The sequence below is a fragment of the Perognathus longimembris genome, chromosome 19 (genome assembly GCF_023159225.1).
Source record: "Perognathus longimembris pacificus isolate PPM17 chromosome 19, ASM2315922v1, whole genome shotgun sequence".
NCBI lineage: Eukaryota > Metazoa > Chordata > Mammalia > Rodentia > Heteromyidae > Perognathus > Perognathus longimembris.
The window spans coordinates 5,508,056-5,532,675 of NC_063179.1; the positions used below are offsets into that span (position 1 = coordinate 5,508,056).

The 24,620-nt window shown below is 46.3% G+C and overlaps 1 protein-coding gene across 2 annotated transcripts in view; it reads right to left on the minus strand.

Annotated features, from left to right (window-relative positions):
- Window positions 1-24,620, minus strand: part of Ctnnd2 (catenin delta 2) — a 716,561-nt gene that overhangs the window by 88,271 nt on the left and 603,670 nt on the right. The window contains exons 14-16 of one of the 2 annotated variants that reach the window (XM_048368208.1): window positions 21,649-21,834; window positions 14,227-14,400; window positions 600-674 (exon numbers count right to left, since the gene is read on the minus strand). In XM_048368208.1, the coding sequence (XP_048224165.1) occupies window positions 600-674; window positions 14,227-14,400; window positions 21,649-21,834 (435 nt within the window). The remainder of the gene's footprint in view (window positions 1-599; window positions 675-14,226; window positions 14,401-21,648; window positions 21,835-24,620) is intronic. The other variant, XM_048368209.1, reaches the window with a different exon arrangement.

A 24,620-nucleotide genomic window follows, 5' to 3' on the forward strand; every position in this document is an offset into this window, starting at 1 on the left:
CTTAGAAGAGCTCTGAACTTGGTGGTGGGGCGTTGGTATTGTGTGCCAAAGGCACAAAGGCGTATGTCCTTTGCTTAACAAGCAAGAGCAAATACAACCACATGGGTGAACATGATAAATTCTTCTGAAAAAAATTACTATACGAATGTATTATGTCCAGGACCACAGTTCAATGCCTTCTTTGTAAAGCAAGACATTGTTTTCATTTCCTGGTTACTGACCACAATGTTTTACATTTTATTGGTATTTAATTTATATAATGCTAATATTTATGCAGATTAAACATCCAGGTTCAGAATGAAGGCTAGGCCCAGTTTTTCAGACATATATAGATACGGTTTCTATGGGCTATATTATTCTCCAGTGTCCCAAATTTTGCAATTGAAAAATGGACACATATGAGGGTTGGATCTGTTGTGATTTCAATGGTGATCTGGTAAAAAAAAAAAAAAAAAAAAAAAAAAAAAAAGACCTCCACGGAGTGCGGTTTCTGGATTCTGAGGGAGGAGTCTTGTGGGGAGCAGTCCTTCCCGCCCTCCCCCCCAGGCCCTCCCCGCCCCCTCCCCCACAGGGGCAGGCACCCCAGAGCTGGCTCTCACCTGTGGCAGGCAGGGAGCCCCCTCTGGCAGTGAACGTAGGGCATACGCCATGCCTGCCACATCCTCAGCCCAGCCCTGCACGAAATACGAGATTAAAACAAACACACAACGTCATCCCATCCTAGTCAGAAGTCACATTCACGTAGTTGCTGATCACCACCATCCGATATAACACACACTTGTTTTGTTTTGTTTTTTCTCCTTCTGATCCCTTTCGGGCCTCAAGCTGGGAAGTCTGAGGGAAGGGCAGGCCGACAAGAACTCACTGAGGCACGACTGAGCCGCAGGGAACAATCGGACAGCCCCTCAGGGATGGAGTCGGGGGAAAGCTTCAGCATTTAGAGCACAGGTACTCTCTCCTGGTACATGTGCCCACTCCCGTGTGGGTGTCCCTCCCTCCCCCCCCATGCTGAGAGCCAACTGGAGCCCTTTCTGGGGTTTTCAGACCCCAACCCAGAACCAATGGGACACCTGAGGTTATGCAGCCTGCCCAGGGACGGCCTTGGCTCTAAAACTAATGAAGAATGCTGGAAAAAAGGAAAGAATGGAAATGTGTGTGTGTGGGGGTGGGGTGGTTACCATGGACATACAGCAAGGTGCACGTAACAGTACGTTTTAACTCCGGGGAGAGTGTTGACCCTCTGAGCCAGGCATGGCAGGGAATATTCCTGATGATTTCAGTAGAATCTCTGGGTCACCTCCTTTGCTCTGCTCCTCCCTTCCCTGGCCTGCACTACTGGCCTAGGCATTATAGTTGCTTCTAATTCTGCAAGGCTCAGAGAGATCAGCTTTTATTTTCTTTCTAAATGATATGGAAATTAAGACAGAGTGATGTGAAATGATCACACCACAGCAGTCACTTCAACCTGGATCCTGTTTCTCAGCATCTGCCTCTCTGTATGCTACTAACATTGTTCTCCACTGCCTACATTCTCTCTCATATAGACTTTCTGGATCTTTCCCTCCATCCTTATGCACAGGGAGAACTACCTGTGTCTGAAAATGATCCAAGAAGGCGACAGGCATGACCCTGTCCTCTGTGGAACTTCATTTCTATATCCCTCATTTTAGATGGATAAATGATTTGGTATTTGGAGAATAATGAGAATCCTTCAGCTTTGGTTTGAGAGTGAGCAAAATAAAAATGAAACCAGCTGCATAAGAACTCAAGAACCCAAGATGTATGAGTTACAGATACACATCTGTGATGTGAGAAAATGATCAGCACTGTCATTTCTCCCCAAAATGGAAGGCAACAGGCAGACAGTGGATCCGATGGTTAGCTTAACTGAGCTATAAAACAATAACTTTGGTGTTGAAGTTTATTTTAGCTTTGGGCGTGTTTACATCTGTATGGAAGATTTCCAATACTATCATCGCGCAGAGCATAGCATCACATTATAGTCAAACAGAGTCATATGCTTGCTTTTTTTTTTTTTTTGGTACATCCCAAGGCAGGTGATTGAGTGCAATGTGCTTAAGAGGTCACTCCTGGAGGAGCGTAAGTAGCCCGCTAGCAAGGTGCTAAAGGAGAGGAAGGGATGCTACAGATAAAGGTATTTGGGAAATGGAGACTGTTTCACAGGTCCAAGCGGCATAGCAATGCCTAGTTCACAGAGCTTCAAAAAGAGAAGGGCGCCGTCTCAGGAAGCATGTGGGGCCCTGTTCTAGAAAGGCAGGTGTGTGAGCTGCCAGGAGGTTCAGTTGAAACTACAGTGGTCGTATCACAGGAACAGAGTAACAGAGAAAAGCATGCCCAATTCAGAGGTAGCACGTGGACGGGGCGCAGGCGTGCGACTGCACGTGCCGGCACGGGGACGGGGGAGGCGTCAGGTGTGGGCCAGGAAGCCCTGGAGAAGACTAGTCCACGAGCTCAAGAACGGAGAAGGAAGGGGAGAAGCAGGAAGAAGGAGACGAAAATGAAGCAGAAGAGGCCAAAGGAGGAGAGGGGGTGGAGGGGAAGGATTGGGCTCGGGAGACAGCAGACTTTCCACAGCGGGCTTCAAGAGGCTCGTGGCTCCCTGCGCTGACCCGGCGCGTCATCATTCGCGGGGCACTGCGCTGAGTCCTTGTGTCTTAGTCTTAGTGGTCCCCGTGGGGCAGGCACTGCTGCGATTCCTCTTTTACAAGGGGGAAACGAGAAGCCAGGGCTGGCATCCTGCGAAGGCTCATCCAGGTCTGGAGTCCAGAGTCCTCGTGCCTCCGCAGAGCCGGTGTACGGTAAAGACATCTCCACGCACGGCAGATGGCGTTCTCGACAAAATAACCCATTACCATTGGCTTTCACGGTGTTAGTTGTGATTTCCAATAATCGGCTCGGCATTCCTCTGAACTGGGATAAAGACTCAGTGAGTGCTATGAGCGGCGCCAATGGAGATTTCAACACAGTCCTGAGAACTGCGTGCCGAGATTCGGTGAGCGTGACACTGAGAAGCCCGGGGTAGCCAGGAGTTTCTTGTCTGTGTCTTGTGTTCACAGGCCATGGGACAGAGCCTGGAAACGTCACGGCTGCATTTGCCCGCATCCTCCTGGAGGGTTGCTCGGCCCCACAAGGCATTGTCAGAGAAGGAGAAGAAATCAGATTAATGTTTAAAACTAAAGGGCACAGATCCAGGTGGAAGCTGGGATGTATTTGAAAGGGGATTGGCAGAGGCAGAGCCTCCACCCTGGGGTGGGGAGCGCAGGGTGGGAAGGAAGGAAGAGAAATGACAGCAGCGAGCAGGCTGTCACCTGAGTCCTAGACTCTGGATGAGTCCCTGCGCTGGTGAGGGGCTGAGGATCCCATGGTAGAAAGGAGAGACGCCACGACGTCTTCTTCTTTACTTCCACTCTAATAGTGGCTGAGTGAGATTCAACAAGGCTCCGGCGTGGGGAGCGCAGAGCAGGAAGAGCACCGTGTGGGGTACATGCCGCACTGGGTACCTACAGCCCCCCCCCCCCCCGTGCAGCCCCGAAGGCTTCTGGGAGCAGCAGAGCACAAGCCCGCTGTGGAATGGCGGAGGACGTGGAGCTGCAGAGAGCTTACGCCGCCGGAAGGCAGGTGACACCACGGTGGAGGTGGAAACCAAGAGGCAGGAGCGGGCTCAGAGAGCCCAGGGTGGACCAGAGATGATTCTGTCACCAGCAGCAGCACACCCATGTATGTTCTGGACAGGAGGCAGCGCAGGGTGGATGTGTCTCCAACTGAGGAATGGGACCAATGCAGAATGTAGTCCCCACCTTTCTGCAGGAATATGCTTGCACAGTCCCAAGGGGAGCATCAATTGTAGAGACCAGGACAGGGCAAGGGCTCAAAACATCAGTGAAGCCAGGCTCCAAGCCAGGTTGAATTTGCCTCACTATAACTAGATTGTTTGTTTGTTTGTTTTAAATAAAATCAGGCAAATCTAGGGCTGAGATGAAACCTGGAGTGTACAACAAAGGCACTTGAATACAAGTTTGTGTCTAATACATTCCGTCACTGTATACCCCGAAGGCTTGCCGATAAGGTGAAGTCAGTAACCTCGGAACCCCTTAAATCCAGGGCGCTTTACTCAAATGTGGGTTTTCAGAAGCTTGGCTTTTAACAGTCTCAGCCTGGCTATAAACACAATCCATGGCTATAAGTTTTCAAACGTTTCTCCTCCACATCCAGTATGGGCATCTGTTAAAGATTATTCATGTTTAAAAGGAGATGTAAGTTTTAAAAAAGGTTTCCTCCTCTTGGAATCCTAGTAATTTGCTAAATGACTAAGGATAATGTTCTCCATTAAATGCAAAAAGTCTTTTCTGAGGCTCAACCCAGGACAGTGCTAAAATTTGGAATTTGTCTGTGGACCTTGTTATTGAAAGTAGAGCGCAATTAAACGTTTTTCTGTTAAGTGCCCATTTCCCCACTGACACGATGAAATTAGCCATGCCCCTTTTTTCTTTTCACATGATAAGGAAAGGTTATATTTTAAATTTTTAACTCTTCCAAACACCACGTAGCCATCCGGAAGCGTTTCCGCACGCGATGTCACACAGCCACCTGGGCACGAAGTCAGTGGCATCTTACACAGTGAGAAATAGATACAGGGCCTGTGGTAACGCGCCTCGTGGCATTCTGAATTCATCTATAACAGCATGGGCTTCGCGCGGCGTCTGGCTCTCACGAGGAGGGTGGATGGTAGCTCTCTTCCCAGAGTATTTATGAAGCCTTGCTTTACTGGAAGAGAACAGTGGGGCTACCCTGGGAATTCCGGAACAAATAGGCAATGTCAGTACATGGCACTCCGCATGTGCTGTGACAGGTTGTTCCTGTAACACACACAGGATCCAGATGTCAGCTTTTTAAGTTCCATCATGTTATAAGATCATACTTTTTTTTTTTCCTTCAAAGTTCCAATATATATTTTGAAGGAAAAAAAGGCATTTCCATTGGAGAATACCGGTGAATAACTACCTTATGTCAGCAAAACAATAATAAGTAAAAATGTGGATTCAGGGAAGGGGCGCTATTGTGTGTTCTATTTTTTTTTTCTTGTCTGCCTGTAGTTTATAAATGTAAGTCAAGTTATTGCAAAGACTGAATTTGGCTACATATATTCATGAAATTCTGAAAATGTTACCATCCCATCGATGTACTTTCCTGGGGAGAGGGAAGGGAAACCGTTGTGATGTGGTCCCATGGTCAGAACAATTGAAGGTCGTGGGGAGGTGAACTGTGCTCATTTCTGCACTAAATGAACGAGCACACGGATAGCTTTTCTCCAGCCCTCCAGCTATCTCAAGGACCAGTAATTTTCAATTAAAAATACCTTCCTTTCTGGACACAGGAAGGGTTGTGAGTGTTATGTTGGGGGGGGGGGGTCTTCACTGCATGTAATTGGCAATGAGAGATGACTCTAAGGGAATTAAATGCCACCCTGTTCAGAGGCTGGACCTCACAGGGAATGCGATAAAACCTTTCCTGGTCTCGTTCTGAGCCTCCCGCATTTCTGCTGTGGCAGCGCTGTACTGACAGGCCATTGGGGGGGGTGTCATTGACGTGATGGAGGTTCTGAGTGGAACTGGTGGCAGTTCTGGCCTTGAAGCAGTGGCAAAGGCAGCCTCGCACCTCACCACTGGGCTCAGGGCCCGGCAAGTGGTGAGTGGTATTTTTATTGGGGACAGGATGATAAGATCCACTCCGTTGTTTATTCTCCTCACTTACTTGACATCAAGTCAGAAAGGTTTTCTTCTACTATGTCTGTAGTTATTTTCTTTTTTAATACGGTGCCTCATGAGTAGAGGAGATGACGTGACACTTTTTGTTTTCGCGGGAGAATATATCCTGTTTGAAAGGAAATGTCAAACCATTTTTTTCTTTCGAGTGAAGGGAAGGAGAACATTTAAAATTTGTCTTAAGGGCCCAGGCTGCAGGCCCTACGCTAATGAGGGCATTCAGTCTTGTAAGTGCAAAGCATAGCAATGGTGGAAGCCCAAGGTGCTAGGCTATCTCAAAGGCAATTGCTTTTTTACTAAGATGTTCTGTAACCTGGGTGTGTTTTGCAACAGGGATGCATTAGAAAACCTTTGTGTTGTTAGAGAACAGAACTTTGCTTTTCTTGAATCTGGGTTTAGGTTACCTTATGACAAGCTCTTGCTTCCTGTCCGTAGAGTCTGAACTCTCAGGCACATTTGTCTCCTGAGAACCAGAAGAGGTGCTCAGAGTGTAAGCAGGGATGGGAGCTGGGATCTCGGTTTTCCCGGGGAAGCATCCTTTGTCCTGGACATGAGTTTCAGTTGGGTTCTTGCTTGCTGGCGCCAAAGAGCAGCCTTGCTGAGTTGCATGCTGAAGATGGCCCAACACCTCCCGGCTGAGGTGGGGGTGAGTGAACACCAGAAGGGGGGGCTCCCTTTCCTTCACCCCTGTCCTTTCCTGCCACAACAGGAAAGAACTTCTGCCTTCTTTCTTGCTAGATTTCTTAGGCATTTGTGGGCCTCTTTGTTATTGCAGCTGCCATTTCCTGATCATACATAGTCTGCACTTAACGTAATAAAATGAATTCGCCATCATGAGATCTGAAGATACAGGGAAATGCTCTCCTCCTCCTTTGCCACTTCCTGGCAAACATGACCTCCCGGGCCTGGCCATCCTCCTATCAGAGCATTAATAACGACCTCTTGAACTCTTTATTTCCATGCTCATTACATTGCAAGGAAAGAGACCGACTCCTGCTTGTCTCTTCACTTCCATTGTCATCCCCTTTCTGGCCTACAGTGGGAGATTTAAAAATGTTTAATTGATGAGTGGAAAGGTCAGGCTGATTTGCAGCACTAAGGGCTTGTTATGGAAGTAAAGCATTCTCCAATGAACAGCTCTGTGCGGAAAAGATCAAAGCCTTGGCAATCACTAATGCATCCAGAGAGTTCTAACCACTTCCACAAAGTACCGTGAGGGTTGGAAGCAGCTCCGTGCTCCCCTATGAGTCTTTTTGAAAGCCAAATGAATCCCTTAATCCTGTGGCCTCTGTGCCGGGTATCAGAACCTTTGGCTGGAGGATTTGGAGCATTTGTTTTCCTCTAGGAAGAGAAGAACGGAGGTATAGCAGATCTGAGCTGACTTGCCTCTAAGCATTGCAGCAGCAATTTAATGAAATATTTTAGGGTACAATTCCAACCTGGCCTGGAAATGGCTCTTTCTTGAATACTCAGTGTCTTAAACAAGGCTTAGAAGGGGTTTTGTAACAGACAGATTCACGACTACCTGTGCCTAGGGTAGCAACCCATTTAAGTGTTTTCTTTATTGTCATGTATGTCTGCTCGATACCAAGCTAGAATCAGTGTAGTATAAGATGAGGCCAGGAGGTACAGGGGTTCCTCAGTGCTTTCCTGATGTCCTGTCCTCCAGCCGCTCAGGGGCTGGGGAAAGGTGCCGACCACTGAGCTGAGAACACCCTGTCTTGCTTTGTGGGAAGGGCGTCTTCTGCCTCCCCAGCTGCTTTGAAGATTTTCTCTTTATCACTGGTGTTTGACGCAACCAGGCTGTATCCCCTTCACATTGCCCGTGAAGGGGATTATTTGAGCTTCTTGAATCTATGTGTCTATAGTTTTCATTAAACTCAGAAACAATTGAATTATTATTCTTTCGATGATTTTTTTTCCTTTCTGTTCTCATTCACCTCTTTCTCTCCTTTACGTGGGGGTGGCGATTATGCATATTTGGGGTCGTTGGGTGATCACAAAGGGTCTGTGTTTCTATTTTCTCTTCTGTTTTTCCTTTTGCTACCTTCTGACATTATCCTCTGCTCTATTAATCTTGTTTGCCTGTAGTGTTTAATCTGCTGTTTATTGTATCCCATATATTTAAAAAAATTATACTTTCAACTGTAGGTATTTTTTTTACAATATACTTTCTGTTTCCATTTAACTTTCTGAACACGTAGAAAGTAATTATAATAATCTCCTGTTTGATCATTTTAACATCTGTGTCAGTTCTGAGCTGATTTAATCCTCATTATGAATGACTATTTCCTTTTGATTTGCCAGTAGGGCAATTCCCAACTTTATATCAGATATTCTTAATATTAACTTGTTGGGTGCTGGGTACCCGTTCATTGTCAGAGGCACTTTAAGTCTTTCCTCTCAAATGCAGTTAATTTACTTGAGAATGGAGCCTAACTTTTAAGAGGTACCCGTTGTAGGGCTGACCACTCGTGCTTCCTGTCTCGGGATTGCTGCCGTTCACTTATGGTCTTCCCTGCATCTGATCCATACATTTAGGTTCTGTGTGTGTGTGTGTGTGTGTGTGTGTGTGTGTGTGTGTGTGTGTTTGCTGCAAAGGAAGGCAAATGTGGACCTTGTCTCACTGTCTGGACATGATAACTGGAAGCGCAAGTCGCTCTAGTTCAGTATTTCTACTTCATCTGAGTGGAGTTCTGAACTTCTGTAGACCTCCGAAACCAGATCACCCCACAACAGTGATGAAATCAATAATAAGGCTATAAATACAGGTCTTTTCGACAGTTGATTTGTATGTTTAAAGAGTTTACATTTCAGACACAGTCTTGAGTTACTATTTCTTCTGGCTTCTGTGGGAAGAAACTTTCTAAGTCGTAGGTAGTAGGGCCGGGCCTCGTGGACTTATTTCCTGCTACACCTGTACCTTCCCTGGCCTCTCCCAGTGCGCCTGGCCTGGTAGCCAGTATATACACATTTCCGCCGCCCTCATTTTCTCCGAGTGCACTGTCTCTCGGAGATTGCTGACTGATGCAGTTCTTAGCCCCTCTTGGTGTTTATTCTGGTCTAGTTACTAATCTGTGAGGCATAATGTTTCATGCTCCATTTTCATCATAGGCTTTCAGAACTCTGTTTCTCCGCATTTGAAATGTATGCTTTGCTTCCCACCATTATCTGGGACAAAGCCAGCTCACTTCGTCTTAGATGTCAAACTGATTCTTACTTTTACTTGTTTCATCCCACTAATTTACCCTAGTTTTTTTTCATTTATGTGACATGGTAGCTACTCAACTGTGCCAAACTCAGTATCTTTCTTGTGGTTTGTCTCTAAGGACAAGCCTCTAATTTCCCAGTTCTCTTACATTTTTTATTCAGTTGCATTAGATGGTCAGAAATTCAGCTTCCTTCTTTACTATATTGATAGTGCCATCATGTTAACTCATTAAATATTACAGAATCATTTCCAAGGTATCTTTATCATATCTAATTTTTAAAAAGAAAGAGGCAAATAGCACTGAAAATATTCACATATTAGGGAGAAATTAAATATGAAGGATATCCAAACCATTTGGCCTTATAGCCAGTCGAGGATATTTCTACAGTTCAGATTGTGAGTTTTCATGAAGCTCAGGTACACTAGAATGGGAACTGAAAGAATATTCATTCGCATTTTGTAAATCTTCATACCACTCTATTCAATCAGTTTAATATTCTGCAAACAACAAAATCACTGTACTGCAAATGAGAAAAATGTAGCTGAAGTCCGTGTCAGCCATGAGAAACATTTATCACTTTACTTTTGCCATAATGCCATTAGGTTTTTCTGATGCTCATAAACCAAGTAATGAATGTTTTAAAGTTTAAAAAGTGTTTAGGGCCATTATGAAGGTCTGGTTTTCTAGTCAATTTGTCATAGGAGAAGTGTTGTATGCTCTCTCCATAAACAGAAGTTATTGTTTCAGAAGATGAGGTCCATAAAAAGCAATCTCCATGCAAAATTCTGTTTTTGTAGGCTCATAAAAAGTTAAGGACTACTAAAGAAATATACTCAATATCCAGAATTGCTTTAAAACACATTGTGAGACTCGTAGATTTCAGGTGGTAGCACTGTACGTGTGAAAGTCAATATACCTCTGCATCCTCAGTCAGTATCTTAATTACCCATGATTGTTTTGGTTTTTTTTTTAAATTGTCTTTTTAAAGTAAGAATTTCTCCACCTAGTTTCTGTAAAAGTCATTTTGAACCTTCCTGGAGCTGTGATAATTCATCAGCATTTGGCTTAGTGGTTATCTTCTCTACTCACCCCAGAATCATCTACCTCCCTTTCTATGTCATGTAGTAAATGAAAAAAAATGTGTCTATTTCTATCTCTATGTGCCTCTGTGATATTTATCTTTCTTCATCTGTATAACGGATGGTGATGACGTGATTTATTTTGACAAGAAAACTCTTTTGTAGACATGCATCTATTTATAACTACACAGAAGTACTCCTTTGCAACCCCCTGTGTACCTGAAGGCCTGTTCATTTCTCTAGGAGTCCTAGGGAACTGTGACTTAAACACAACACTGACATCTTGAGAGTCACAATTCTATTTTAGCCATTGGGGTAGAAATGGTGCTAAAATGCTTTCTAGCAGCTAAAATTATGAGTAATAATTTGGCATTCTCTTGGCCACAGATGACCAGTGTTATGACTGTTACTTGCTAGAAACTACGGAAGAGCCGAGACATCGAATGACCTCTGATAGCTTTACTTTCTTGCAGCCTCATATGTACTCTAATTCTTGTGTTCTTTATTTTATCTTTTATCTTTTCTATTCTCACTTTGTGGTCGTGTGTGTGCATGTGTGTGTGTGTGTGTGTGTGTGTGTGCCTACCTATGAGAGTTACTCCCTGGGCTTTCTAATTTGTGGCCTGCAATCTAATGTGGATGGACGCCCACTGGTCATAGTTTTTAGATGTTGTCTGAAACATAAAACAGCTTCTCTTCTGGACCATTGACCCCAGGTCTTCCAAGACTTTCTGCCTCATTCTTAATAGTCTATTTCACTGGCAATAGAAAAACGTAGCAAATAAATGTCTTTGGCTATGTGGGGAGAGAGTCACCCTGGGGATAACTGGGCTGAACTAATATTATGTGTTTGTGCTGAAACAGCAGAACGGCATTGCCGGAACACATCTGAAATTATCCCTCTTTCATAACTAGTGGTACATAGTCAAAGTAGGAGAGAACTTAAAAATATAAAAATAGCAAAGGTCTATTATTGTCTTATCCCGACGACCTAAGTCAATGTGCTTCACATCCCCAGCGGCTCTGGCAGCTGTCGTGGTCACAGCTGGCGTCAGACGCAGAGCCTGAGTGCGTACAACGTTCAGGACTTAGGAACTGCCGGACTGGGCGCCGTGACTGACCGCGACAGCCTGAACTGACGTGCAAAAGACAACAGTGCTCCATGACTTCTATTGACTTACATATTGCTCTCTGAATCAGAGAGCCAAATAAAGGGTCATGGAATGCGTCCACCCGAGGATGGTCCGGCTCATGGTGCGTGCTAGGAAATCCTGAACAACCGAATGACGCTTATGAGCAAAGCAGACTGTCATGTGCAGGGCAGGCATGGGAACAGACACTGTGTGAATTAAGCATGGCCATTTTTGTTTAGTCAAGCACACACCAAGCAGGAGGGTGTGAAGAGCAGTGTGTGCTTGACCAATCAGACGTCCTTCTCAAGGACGGTCAGTGGCTCAGCAGGGGCCAGCGGGGAGCAGGGACAGCTGACTGGGGACACCCTCTCGAACGTGCCATGGAGATGGCATGCAAGTCTCTGAACCTAACAAGTCTCGTTCCTCTGCTTGCCTTTGTGGTTTTCTCTTCCTTGCCAGTTCTGAGCACTTTGTAATGATAGGTGTTGGTCTGCATTTCCTCCGAGTGCTTCGATCCTGTAAACTGATGGTTTTCATTAAATGTGGAAAAACGTTCACCGTTATTTCTCTAAATAGCCTCTTTCCGCTCTCTCTCTCCCGTGGATCCGCACTGCATTGTATCACTGGCGATTCGTGCACTGACAAACGAACTCTGCATTTCTTTTCCTTTTCTCTCTGCGGTTCATTTTGAATGGTTTCTCTTGCTGGCTTCAAGTTCACTGACTGTTTTCTTTTCTTGACGGCAGTATTGGCATTTGCATTCAGGGTCCTGTCCCTTTGAGGCAGGCACTCTACAGGGTAGGCCAAGTTCCCTTTTTTGTCTTAGTTTTCAGAAAGGGTATTGTGGTATTGCCTAGGTCTGTCTCAGACTGGGGGTCCTCTTACCCATGCCTCCCATGTATCTAGGATTATAGATGTGTAACACAACACCCAGCTTGTTGGTTGAGACGAGGACCTCACTAATTTTTCTGCAAGGCTGACCTCGAACAGTGATCTGGCTGATCCCTGCCTTCTGAGTGGCTAGTGTTAGAAGTATGAGGCACTGTGCACAGAGAGCTCCACAAATTATTTTTTCCCAGTACTTAATGTACTTTTAATTCCATCCCCTGCAGCTTTTGCTTGAGACACTATATTTTCAACTCTGGAAGTTTGACTTGAGCCTTCAGCACATTTCTTTTCTTTCGGCTTTTGATTTTCAGTACATATAGAGACTAGGTAAACGTGGAAATCCTACATTCATAATTGTGTAGTATCCACACGTGTTTCCCCATATTGCCACGGTAAGGATCTAAGATAACAGGAAAACAGAAGTACCATATATGAAGATGGCATACTGTATTGTGTCCTTAATGGAGTCTAGGTCTTTGTGCCTCTGCTCAAATCCATAGGTAGGGCATCGAGGCATGGGAGCTGGCTGGGAAGTTGGGGGGCATGGACACTTATGGCCCGCCTGTAGTGATCCTCGGGCTATGCTATCTTACGCCCACACTTGCATTCGGTGTTGAGATGGATCTGAGTTCGGGTCCGTGAGGCAGCGGCGATCTTCCGTTTAAGGAGAAGGCGTGTGAGACACAGCAGGTGCTGTAATCTGCTCAGGTTCCTCTGTGTAGAGAAGGTAGCGTCTAGGATTGGGGGGGGGGTTGGTGCTGCTGTGAGTTGAGTCCAAGTTTCCAGGAGTGGGCTAAAATTCTAAACTTAAACTCTAAACTTAAAAACGTTTGTGTTATAAAAAAGTGTTTTCAGATCAGTTCCTTTCTAGTTATCTAAAATGACTCTCTGTGGGGGGTGAATTTGTTTCAGGAACGTTTCTCCGCCCCTTTCTGATCAAAAGGGAGGCACTGTTACTTCCTGTGCGGCTGGGCCTCAGTTCTTTAAGTTGAAACGTTGGTCAGGGAGCAAAAGGGAGAACTGTGTCCATTCCTAAGACCACGAAGAGAAGGCTAGTGAGCCCGCATCAGCCCAGCTGACGCCCCAGCTGAGGAAGAAGGGAAGAGGAAGGGAGTGCTGCCGGCCAGACTGTGGTGATGGGGAGGAGGAGGAGGGGGGAGGGGAGGGAGACAGACATCGTCAAGTAGCTGCTGAGCGAGGCAGGTGCACAGACATCCCCGCCTCTGACCTGGACATTATCTGTAGCCATGTGTCAGTGTCCAGACCGCTTTGAAGTGAAAGGAAGTCAAGGAAAAGATCGATCGATGTCTATCCCAAATACCTGGGTTGGTTTTCAATGAATGGTACACGATGGTAAAAGAAAAAAGGGGGAAAAATCCTTCATTTTTCTCTGGCGTTCACCCCACATATTTTCATTCTTCCAAGAGTTGGTCCCATATACTTATGCAACGAGGCACATTGGCACGTGTGCTCAGTAATTCCTTCCCAAGGCAAAGAAATCCCTGTCGACCTCATACGAAGGTCATGGTGACTTTCGTTGAGCATCAACCAGGGACAGGGGCAGTTTATGAGTGCTGGAGGAGAAGGGCCTGCTAATCTCATCACAATCATGTCTACGCGTTAGTACTATTCTTCCCTGCTCCCCTGGCAGTACTGTATCACGAATGACACCATTCTTCCCTATAAACCTATAACTGAAGAAGGCACAGGTATCTTTTCTTTGGGAACTGATGAAACATTGAAAGCATTTATCTAAGTTTTTATACAAGGTGTTTAAGGACTAGATCCCACCATAGTCAGAGACAGTACTGTGAAAACACCATGTTCACCCTTCTTGGAAAGCCAAGTGGCTCAGCTGTATGCAAGGATGGGGAAGCCTCTTCCAGCATTTTCTAGGACTATACTTGCTCCTGGCTTTGCCCTGGGCTTCTCGGATCCTTGAGCCATGAAGAAGAAACCAGCCTGAAACCAACATCTTTCCAAGTCCAATAGCTCAATACATTTCTTTCTCTCTAATGTCCTAAAAATCATTCTTAAAATTGTAATTTTCAGAAACTACGCTTGTATTTCTTTCCCCCTAAGTCCGTGCTCATAATTCCAGATTTTTTTTATGATAATGAACTGGCCATACCTTCCAGCTCCCTGCAGCCAGGTTCTGCAGGGCGCCTGCCGCCCCTTCCAGCGTGTCTGGATTTGAGCACTCAGAGAGCAGCGTGAGGTAGGGTTTGACTATGGACGGGTGCCACAGCATCTGGATCCCTTTGGGTGGCTCGGCACAGTCAGGAAGAGGTCCTACTCCATCCCACTGGTGGAAGAGAAATGAGACAGTCAACATCCGTCACAGCTGCAGGACTCGTCATGCTACCTTCCGTCATCACCACGAACATGAGCAACAGCAAGGGTCCTAACGCTGGGTGACCACTGGTGGGCTGGAGCATTAGTACACTAGGGGACTACAGGAAGTGGGAGAGTCATGTCTGCCCAGAGAGCTTATGGCGGGGGAAACTGGGGCACATGCAGAAGGGACTGGAACTGGCAACAGAGGGGACCCGCTTTCTGATAACAAGTCTAACACAACCTCTCTAAGGAGGGAGGAACAGAGATGGGTATATTTGGATTGAGCACAGTGTGTGTTTCATAGCTCATACATCAGCTGTTGTACAACAGTAGGAATATCCAGTGCCTTCACTTCTTATGCAGAATCATAATCATGATAACTTATGGACAACTCTGATGCACTCCTATACAATCAGTAAAGTATATCCTTATTTGATTTGGACACCATCACTGCCTCTAATAAAAAATAACATAATGAATAAAAGGGAAGAGATCATTATGGATTATGAGATACACTGACATGAGCTATAGGCATCTGTAGGTCTTACACAATCCTGTTACTTTGCCTTGAATTTCAGGACAATGTGTAGTTAAAATTAATTATACAGAATTAAAAAATTATAGCTTATATTCACAAAGGAATATGAGTCCACCATTAAAATGGTAGTTATGAAAACTTTATACCAGCTTGGACAAATGATAACAATAAAAGTTAAATGAACAAAGATGCAAAGCACCATGGGACTTAGTGCTATATCCCAAGTAAAATGTATCATAAAATCTCTAATTATTATGATATGCATTAATAGAATGCTTGCACTTCCTTTTCTTTTCTACATTTCAAACCTTCTTATTCTGATTCCAAAAATCATTAAAACTGAAATAATGATTCTAATCTTCAATTGCAAATAGCTTCTATATTTGTTTAATAAAAGACAAAAAGAAACTAGGTGCTGGTGGCTCACATTTGTAATCAGAAGGCTGAGATCTGAGGATCATGGTTCAAAGCCAGCCCAGGCAAGAAAGTCTGTGAGCTGCTTATCTCCCATTAACCACCAGGAAATTGGAGTGGTGCTATGGCTCAAAGTGGTGGTAGAGTGCTAGCCTTGAGCAAAAGAGCTCAGGGACCTGAGTTCCAGCCCCACAACTGGCCAAAAAAAAAACACAAAAAAGACAGAAAGGGAATGATCACAATGAGGAAAGAAATAAAACATCCTATGTAGAAAAAACCCCTCATATTTATTTCTGCTAAAAATCATAGTGAAACAGAACAGTGTCTTTAAAATCTTTGGGTGGATTTACAAAGTTGTTTAGATTATTTGTGTTTATTAATAATTGTTAAAAAAATAAACAAAATGTACACTGTATATGCTAAGTTTTCTCATGGTTATTTGATGTACACATATAAATTCAGGTGTGTATACATGTGTCACTTAAATGTAAAAACAGAACTGCATTTTACAGTCTAAGTAAGGTCCTTGATTTTCAAAATTTCACTGGAAGAAAATGTAGATTTGCTTTATGCTGTGATACTATAAAAATGGAACTATTGCCTGGTGCTAGTGGCCCACACCTATTATCCTAGCTACTCCGGAGTCTGAGAACTGAAGATCCTGGCTTAAAGTTTATGAGAATCTCACCTCCAATTAAGCACTAAAAACCCAGAAGTAGAGATGTAGCTCAAGTCACAGATCACTAGTCTTGAACAAAAGACCTGAGGGACAGTGCCCAGGTCCAGAGTTCCAGCTCCAGGACTGGCCCAAAACAAACAAACAAAACCAAACAAATGAAAACTGGAACAGTTGCAAGAGATACCAATAAAGTTATCTGCTGTCACAAATGATTTTAATATTTTTTTCCAGAGGAAAAATTAAAATCTCATGTCTTCCTTCTCTCAATTATAAAGAGCTTAGTTTAAGTTAGGGCTAAAGGTCAGAGCGGAATGACATTCATGGATGGCAGCTGGATTCCTATTAAAGGTCATTTTCAGTCAGCTTGTCACTGGATTGCAGCATTCTCTCTCTCTCTCTCTCTCTCTCTCTCTCTCTCTCTCTGTCTGTGTGTGTGTGTGTGTGTGTGTGTGTGTGTGTGTGTGTGTATCAGTCCTGAAGCTTGAACTCAGGTCCTGCACACTGTCCCTCAGCTTTTTTTGCTCAAGGCTGGCATTCTACCACTTGAGCTACAGCTTCACTTCAACTTTTTTTGCTGTTTAGTTGGAAATAAAAGACTCATGAACTTTCCTGCTCAGGCCGGCTTCAAACCTCAGTCTTCAGATGTCAGCCTCCTGAGTAGTGAGGATTACAGGGTGAGCCACCGGCACCCAGCTGGACTGTAACACGTTAGCAGTGCATGGAGTTTCATTTTTTTTTTAAAGCTTATTTTGGGCTTATTATCTTTTGGTAGTTGTACAAAAAGGTTTCAACTCAATCTGTCAGCCTTTGAGTGCAATGCATGCGGATAAATGTCACCCTTTCGTCACTCTCTCTCATCTCTCCCAGGTTCCATTCTCACACATGTGTATCGAATATTATCACTGCATTCTCTCACCTCCCTCCTCCATTTGTCCGCCCTCCTTCCCCCCTCACCCCCAACTTGATCTCAGCCCCTACGATGACACAGATTCCAGCGCCTTGGGATTCAGTATGTCAAACCGATAGTTGTTCAAAGGAGTTACACCTCTGGAATCCTACCCTGCACAAACCATACTTTAGTTAATATGCCTGCAGATTTACTTACAGGACTCTGCATCTGCTTACACATATATGTATATATATTTATAATTTAGATGTAACGTCTACATAGGAGAGAGAATACGCGCCCTTTGTCTCTGAGCCTGACTTTAGGCAGGTGCTCAGTCAACTCAGGCTGTGTCTCAATCGTTCAACTGTGCACCTGTGAAAGGCTTATCCACGAAACCAGCACCTCTTCTTCAGACATCCTGGGAAGCGTGGGGTGTGAGCCGGCGCCGTGACTCTGCTCCTTCCCGGACCCTGGCTGGCTGCACTAAGGGAGGAGCGGCGCGTGTAGCTCTGTCAACCTTCTCATCAGGCTGAAGCCACATGGGCTGGGAAAGGAAAGACGCCCGCGGTGGTGACGATTCCAATTTGTTGTTTGCTTGTTGCACTGTCTGCTCTGTCATCTCCTTGAGCATGGCAAGCCCTCATTTTCATACAGAGATCTAGTAATGTCAGAAGAACCAGAGGGCCGAATCTCAGCTCCACCTGCATGAGAGACTGTCCCCTCCTGGAGGAGCCAGGCCACGCACAGATGGCAGCAGGTACACAGAAGCGTCGTTTACCCAATCACACACCGTGACAGCCGCGGCGGGCAGGGGGACACGCAGCCCCCAGCTCTTTTTCTGGCTTCCATTCTACTCTCCTTTCTTTAATTTCTGCACTCTAAAGCAGGGTACAGGATTAAATCAGTCGATAATTTCCTTCTGCTCTGACACATCTATGTAATTCTGAAACGTCTTGTATTACATTCTCTCTTTTTTTTTAAACAAGTACAGAGAGAAGCTGGAAGAAATAAAAGGAGAATTGATGTGGAAGATAGATCACCTTTGATGGCAATGAGTGATGGGGATCAATGGGGACGTTTGCTCCTTTAGAACATGGATGGCACCCCGGAACCCGCACGTTGCAGAAGAACTGTTTCAAAGTCAGACAATGTAGCTGACTTCACTCAAACTTTTATTAAGTTGATAGTGGGGGAATCATCAACTGTTCATTAAAAAGAGGGTTTCCCCCACAAAGTGATTAGAAGCATTCGTTAAGGGTGATACTAATATACTTGATACCCTATTAACCCACATTGAGACAATTGAGCAAAGTGCAGTTAGGATTCGACGAAAGGAGGGGAATCACTCTTTACAGGCTCACCGCTTGCATAGGTGAAGACCCAGGAGACATCGTGGGACATGTAAACGTTACCAAAGTTAAAATTCATCATCTATAAACTAAACATATGGTCCTTCTACCATAATGTGACTAAAACATAGGGTAAAGGAAAGCAGGAGCTACTTTCTTAGGGGGGAAGGGATCCCAAGGTGGTTTTGAATCTGTTATTCCTGGGCTCAGCCTAACACATCCCCAGTAAGAGACTTGGGAAAGGCTTGTCCAGTGCAAGACACAGGGCAATGGCATTAATACCATGGCATGGGAGGGGCCATGTGATCAAGATGTATTGGACTCAGAAATAATAGGCTGAGTTGTGTAGCCACTTAAAGGGAATAATACTTTTAAAAAAAAGCGATTTTTAAGTTTGTGCAGTCACTTAGAGAGCAGCCCTTTCAGGTACCGCTGGAGGTGGGGAAGCCTGTCCCATCTGATGCTCCCAGGACACGAAATCGCATGCCTTGAATCAAGCAGCTATCATATGGTGGGTGACAGCGGAGCGAGACGAGGCTGGCACCAGACAGGGGAGTGAGCCACAGCTGAAGCGAGCAGATGGCGAGACAGGAAGTGGTAAGAGGCAGCCAAAGGGGGGGGGGTGAAGTGTGGTTATTAATAAGAAAAGGAAAGCTGTATCAGACAAAAGAAAAAAAAAACCACGCCTGTGACGTTGGGAAATGAAAACGTACGAGTATCAATAGTGTGAAGGGCAGATCCATAAAGTGATTATATAAAAAAAAAATCAAATGCATGTACTTAGGCTTTCACGAGCAAGGGCGATAAAGGTAAATAACGGTTTGCATAGCCCAGGCCTTAAAGCATTCACCTGGCCGAGAAGGGGTGAGTCTGACGTACAGACGGGTATTGTCCTCGACACCAGTGTTTTACAAAAGGGGGAAGCGATGCAAGTCTCTAGAAGGAAGGTTTGGGGTCACAACATCCAATCTGGCCTGAAAATGGGTGCATTCTAGGCACCAGGCTCTTTCCTTGCCTGCCGAGAAGAAAATCAAGTTGTGCAAGTGATGAAGGGCCCCGTTTATGGGACGTTCCCCGCCTCTGCTCTCTCTTCAGACGTGGGCTGGGCAGGCAGGGGAGTGAGGAGCTGCCTGGGTGTAGGCAAGCAGGGGCCGCACTGTGTGGAAAGAATGCACACGGTATGGATTTTAGTGATGAGGTACGGCCCCCAGAGACGGAGGACCCCTGTTGAACCCTCTTAACCAACCTGGCTCCTCTCCTCTGGCAGTGCTAACCTTGCCAGGCAAGCACTCTACCACTTGAGCCAGGCATCCGGGCTTTCTTGCTTTCGTTTATTTTTCAGGTAGGGTGTCATTTTTGCTTAGGGCTGGCCTCAGAGTTAGCTTCTCCTCCCTCTACCTTCTGCGTGGCTGGTAACAGGGATGACGGATGTGTGCCACTCCTGGCTTCCCTTCCCCTCCGCTTTGTCTAGATCATAGAGCTGCTCGGGGGACTGGGATCTTAGAATCCCAGCGCTGTCAGTCCAAGCAGGCAAGTCCGTCAGACTCTTATCTCCAATTAGGCACCAAAAAGTTGGGAGTGGAGGGATGTCTCATGGTGTAGAGCACCAGTCTTGAGCGAAAGCTCAGGAGCTGCACCCAGGAGGCCCTGAGTACCAGCCCCACCGCCTATATCCAGACACATGGACACGCAGAGCCAAAGACACACACACGTCAGCACCGTAACATAGAGGGAGTACCTGCCTCTGATTAGAGCAAATTTCCGCATTGGAAGGAAAGAGACCCTTTTACTAAAAGACTATGCAAATCCAGCCAATGGAGTCTAATTGTATTCTGAAGTGTTAAATGATCGGAAAGGTTACCAATTGTAATTGTCAATTTTCTACAGAAGGGAAATAGTGGAGGAATGTATATTCTTTTCTTTTTGTAGCTCACTGCTAATTTGTAAGGAAAATCACAGCTCCACTCTTGAAAGACCGATTCCATGCAGAGACAGGAAGAGAGCCCAGAGCTCTGACCCATGATGGGAGAAGGTGGAGCTGGTAATTAGCTCCCAGAGGGGACAGAGGGACCATCAACGGGACAAGGAATGCGTCTCTCTTAACGAACTGGCAGGCATATACCAGACAAGTAGATCCAGACATTTGGACACACACCCAGTGAATCCAAACAACCAGAGAAGCAAAACCTGAAGCAAATGCCAACATTGGCACACAGGGAACATGCCCCAGGCATTAAGGTGACCTAAGGCATTCCCTTTACATCCTCCTCCAGAGGTTTTCTGTTGCCTTTTGATTGAATGTCGGCCAGTTTAGAAAACACTGTGCCTGGATCCAGACAAATGTGTCCGTACAGTTATCCTGAACTGCACACCTGGCACAGAGTATGGGTGTTCCACTCCTGTCTTGGGGGTTCTCTTGCCCAGGTCAGTCTGATCCTGGCTGGCATAACCTTCCCCAGCGTAAGGAAGATCTCGGTGTCCAGGTAAGGCTGGATTTCAGTGTGTGTGGGAGGTGGACCAGTGTGTGTGTTGGGGGGAGGTGGACAGATGACCTCATTGTAGGGGGAAGGCACCTGATTGCAATGGTGTGTGTGTGTGTGTGTGTGTGTGTGTGTGTGTGTGTGTGTGTGTGTGTCATGGTCGGCAGGGTACTCGGCTGGCAGCATTGTGTGCCTCCTTCCCATCACTACCTTTCCTGAGGGCCTCAAGGGTTTCCACCTCTCCAAGACGCAGGGAGAGGAGAAGCCTGTTGGACTCTGGGCAAGTCCTTCCTCCTCTGCCCAGCGCAGGCTCTGTGTTGAAGCGGCACAACGCTCCTAACCTACTGGAACCATCCCCTATCGTTGTCCGAAGGGGGCTGGGTTTCTCACTGTCACTCCCACTCCTAAGGACAACAGCCAGACCGCAGAGCCAACTGTCTGAAAGCCTGCCGTAACCCACACATGGAATCTGGTGTCTCGGTCTCCACACCTCCCTTCCCCTCCTGTGTGCATCTTGCCACCAGCAGAGCGGCTGGCCTGCCGCCAACAGGGACCTCACACACACTGTGGGTCCACAAAGGACCCTCAACGCTGGTCCTGCCTGTGCCCTCAAAGGGCAGGGTGCCCGAGCATGCCAGGGCCTTGCACGGCTTCTGCCTTGATTTGAAAGGAGCTGTCTCAGCTCAGCCCCCACAAATGGAAGAGGTCAGTTAACGTCCACCCGCTCAACTACACAAGCCCCCTGCCCCCAAGGAAGCGGTGCAGATGCATTCATGACCTTAGCACGCACCCCTGTATACTGACACCTTCTTGCTAGCACAAGGGGGGGCGGTGGACAATCCCATGCTGTGTGAACAGCCACATCACCTGATCCTGGGACTTCTTCTTCTTCTTCTTCTTTCCCCAGCAGCCGGAGCTCTCGGCGTCCTTGCCGTTGGCTTCGCCGCAGAGCAGCCCGTCCAGCTCATCCGTGCCCATGTGCTGTCCCTGAGACGTTTCTGCTGCCAGCCGGTACGAGAGGTTCCGTAAGATGCACACACAGTTTTCAACGGTCTGGAGGGCCCCCCAAAACAAAACGGAAACACAAGAGGAATGAATAAAGGCGCCATAGAGCTCCAGCGCCGCCACTCGGGAAAGACGCGCACTCTCTGTGTGCACACTCTCCTTTTGGGAAGGACTTAGTTTTTATTTTAGTTTACTTTTTCTTTTTTAAATCTACAGCAGGCTGGAGAGTAAATGTAGCACATCTCTATGTGTCTAGTGCCTCTTGACTACAGTCTCTCTTTCCACCATTCCCCCCCACCCCACCTTCCTTCCTTTTCCTCCGCCAGTTGTGTCACGTTTCACACATTTCACATGTGTACACGGAGTATTACGACTGTGTTTCTCCTCCATTCCTTTTTCCATCCACCCGCCTCCCTCCCCCAATCCAAAACAGGGTTCCTAATATTCATTCAGCTTCCTGATATTCATTGTTGCACACTGTTCATTGTTCAAAGGGCCCAGACCATGCAGTTTTACTGTTGAATAAACTATACTAAACTTTACTAAACTATTTTGGGTCTAAGAGCCACATTGGGAAGAATCTAGAGAAGTTTTAAGAGGTCTTCTGGTTGGTTCTCTCAGCTAAGAAATGGATCACCACATCTATAAGCATTGGCCATTACAGATTGAAATTCATATATGAGGAGAAAAACTTCTAATGGCAGGCAAATTACCAAACTCATGTGTTTGCAGGAGCACAGATGCTGGATTTCAGTTAGTACTGGCGGGGTCACCAACATGCACCATTTACCAAGCCACTTTCTGGGTGGCTCCTTTTTAGGAACAACAGGTGCAAAGCAGAGTTGTCCCAGAAAAAAAAAAAAAAAGAAGGAGGAGCTGTAGACTACTGATTGGCTCATCTCGATTTTTTTTCCCAAGGTGGCTTCCATTCCTATTTTCCTAGCAAAGTGTTAAACAGAGATTGGGGTTCATGTTGTGGAGGTGGGCATCTGTGGAACCCAATTCTGCCGATGTTCCTTATGTAACGCTGTGCACATCTCCAGAGCTCAATATCCCCTGTGTAATAGGATCACAACAGGAGCCCAGAGATGGCCGTGGCATGGGGCGGTTGGGCTAATGTAGTCCATGGCAGGAAGAATAGCACCACACACACAGTAAGTGTCCACACTCTCGGTACTAGACCCTGGGAGTGTGTTAGACCTTGTTGGGGAGGTGGGGATTTAGGCTGCACTTGGGAGTAAGGATGCTTATCTGCTGACTGTCACGTGTGGAGATTATCTCGATTATCCCTGCAGCTCGTAAAATCACAAGGACCCCGTGAATGAAAACAGGAAGTAGAAGTGCCAAGCTCAGAGGGTGTGATAAGGGAAGAAAGTGAAGTGCCATTGACTCTGAAGATGGCAGAAGGGGCTACAAGCCAAGGGAGGTGTGTGCGAACGGGGACGGAGAAGGAAATGAATTCCCCCCTACAATTCTCCAGAAGTCCTGATGACACTTGGATTTTAACCTAATGAGACCCGTTTCAGATTCCTGATCTCTACAGCTGTAAGCCGATACATGCACGAGTTTCTTTTAAGCCGCCACATTTGTGTCATTTGTTCCCACAGCAATAGGATACTCGTGCAGCATTGTAAGCATTGTAAACCAATGCCTGGGGCACAGCAAACACTACCCGGGCATTGACAATGCTGGGAGACTGCCCAGTCTGGAGATCTGGGCATGAGACCGACAATAGTTGCCTTGGCTTGGGTTTGAGTCCCAGCTCTGCCATTGAGCAAGCTGTGTAGTTCATCTCTCTGTGCTTCTGTGACCTCGTTTGGGAACTGGGGAGTGAAGCCCTGGCTTTGCAGGACTACCAGGAGGGCTGCGAGAGTTGGCAGATACAGTGCCTGCCAAACTGCTCAGAAAGAGGGCTTGGTAAACTGCAGCAGGAGAGCCAAAGCCAGTGTATAGCCTGTGGTATGCAATGTGTTCTTGGAAACCACATGCGTCGTGTTCATCTCTGGATGCCGTTCCTCCGATTCCTCTGCGCCCATGCGACGGGAGGGCCGGGACAGAAGCCACGCCCGCGGCCCGGCTTCAGGCACTTCGCCTCTGACCTGCAGAAAGGTTTGTCTGCACACCACGCCAACCTTTGTTCTGTCCTCGAGGAACCAGAGGAGCAAGGAAATCAAATAACTATAAAATGAGGCAGCCGAGGAGAGGGACACATAATAAAGGCAGCCAAGTTTTACCGTGCAAATTCAACCACCATTGTCATTTTCGTTTTTCTCTGTGGCTGCCACCACCGGAGGCAGATGACCCAAACGTTCTTCACAGAGGAGGGAAGAAAGAACCCCAGTGCAGGAGCAGGGCTGAGGGGGGCTGAGAGCAGGCCACCCACATCCTGCGTCTGCTAATAGGTAGCCACAACCGGCGCCCTTCATCTCACGGGGGAGGAGAGGGATGGAAGTTGTGAAAATCAACCAGGGAAACCAATTCTCAGGATCTACCTCCCGAGCCTTTGCCATTCTAGACCTTTCTTGTTGGCTTTTCAAGGTTTCAGGGCTGCTAATCCCATAGGCTTTGAGTCAACTTGATTTTCTATTTCAAGCTTCAAAAAGGGAACCCGGCATGAAAGCAGGTAAACACGGGCCGGCGCATGAAAGACAGAGAAGTCTTCTCACTGAAAGGAAAATGTTATGGCACAAGTCAGAACGATTTTCAAATCAGCTCAAACTGATTTTTCTTACATCAAAGACTTGGGAGAATAAACTTCTCTCTCATCCTGCTGTTCATCCTCCCAGGGGGCTTCGCCGTTCCTCTGTTTAACAGACGACGACTGGGGAGAAAAT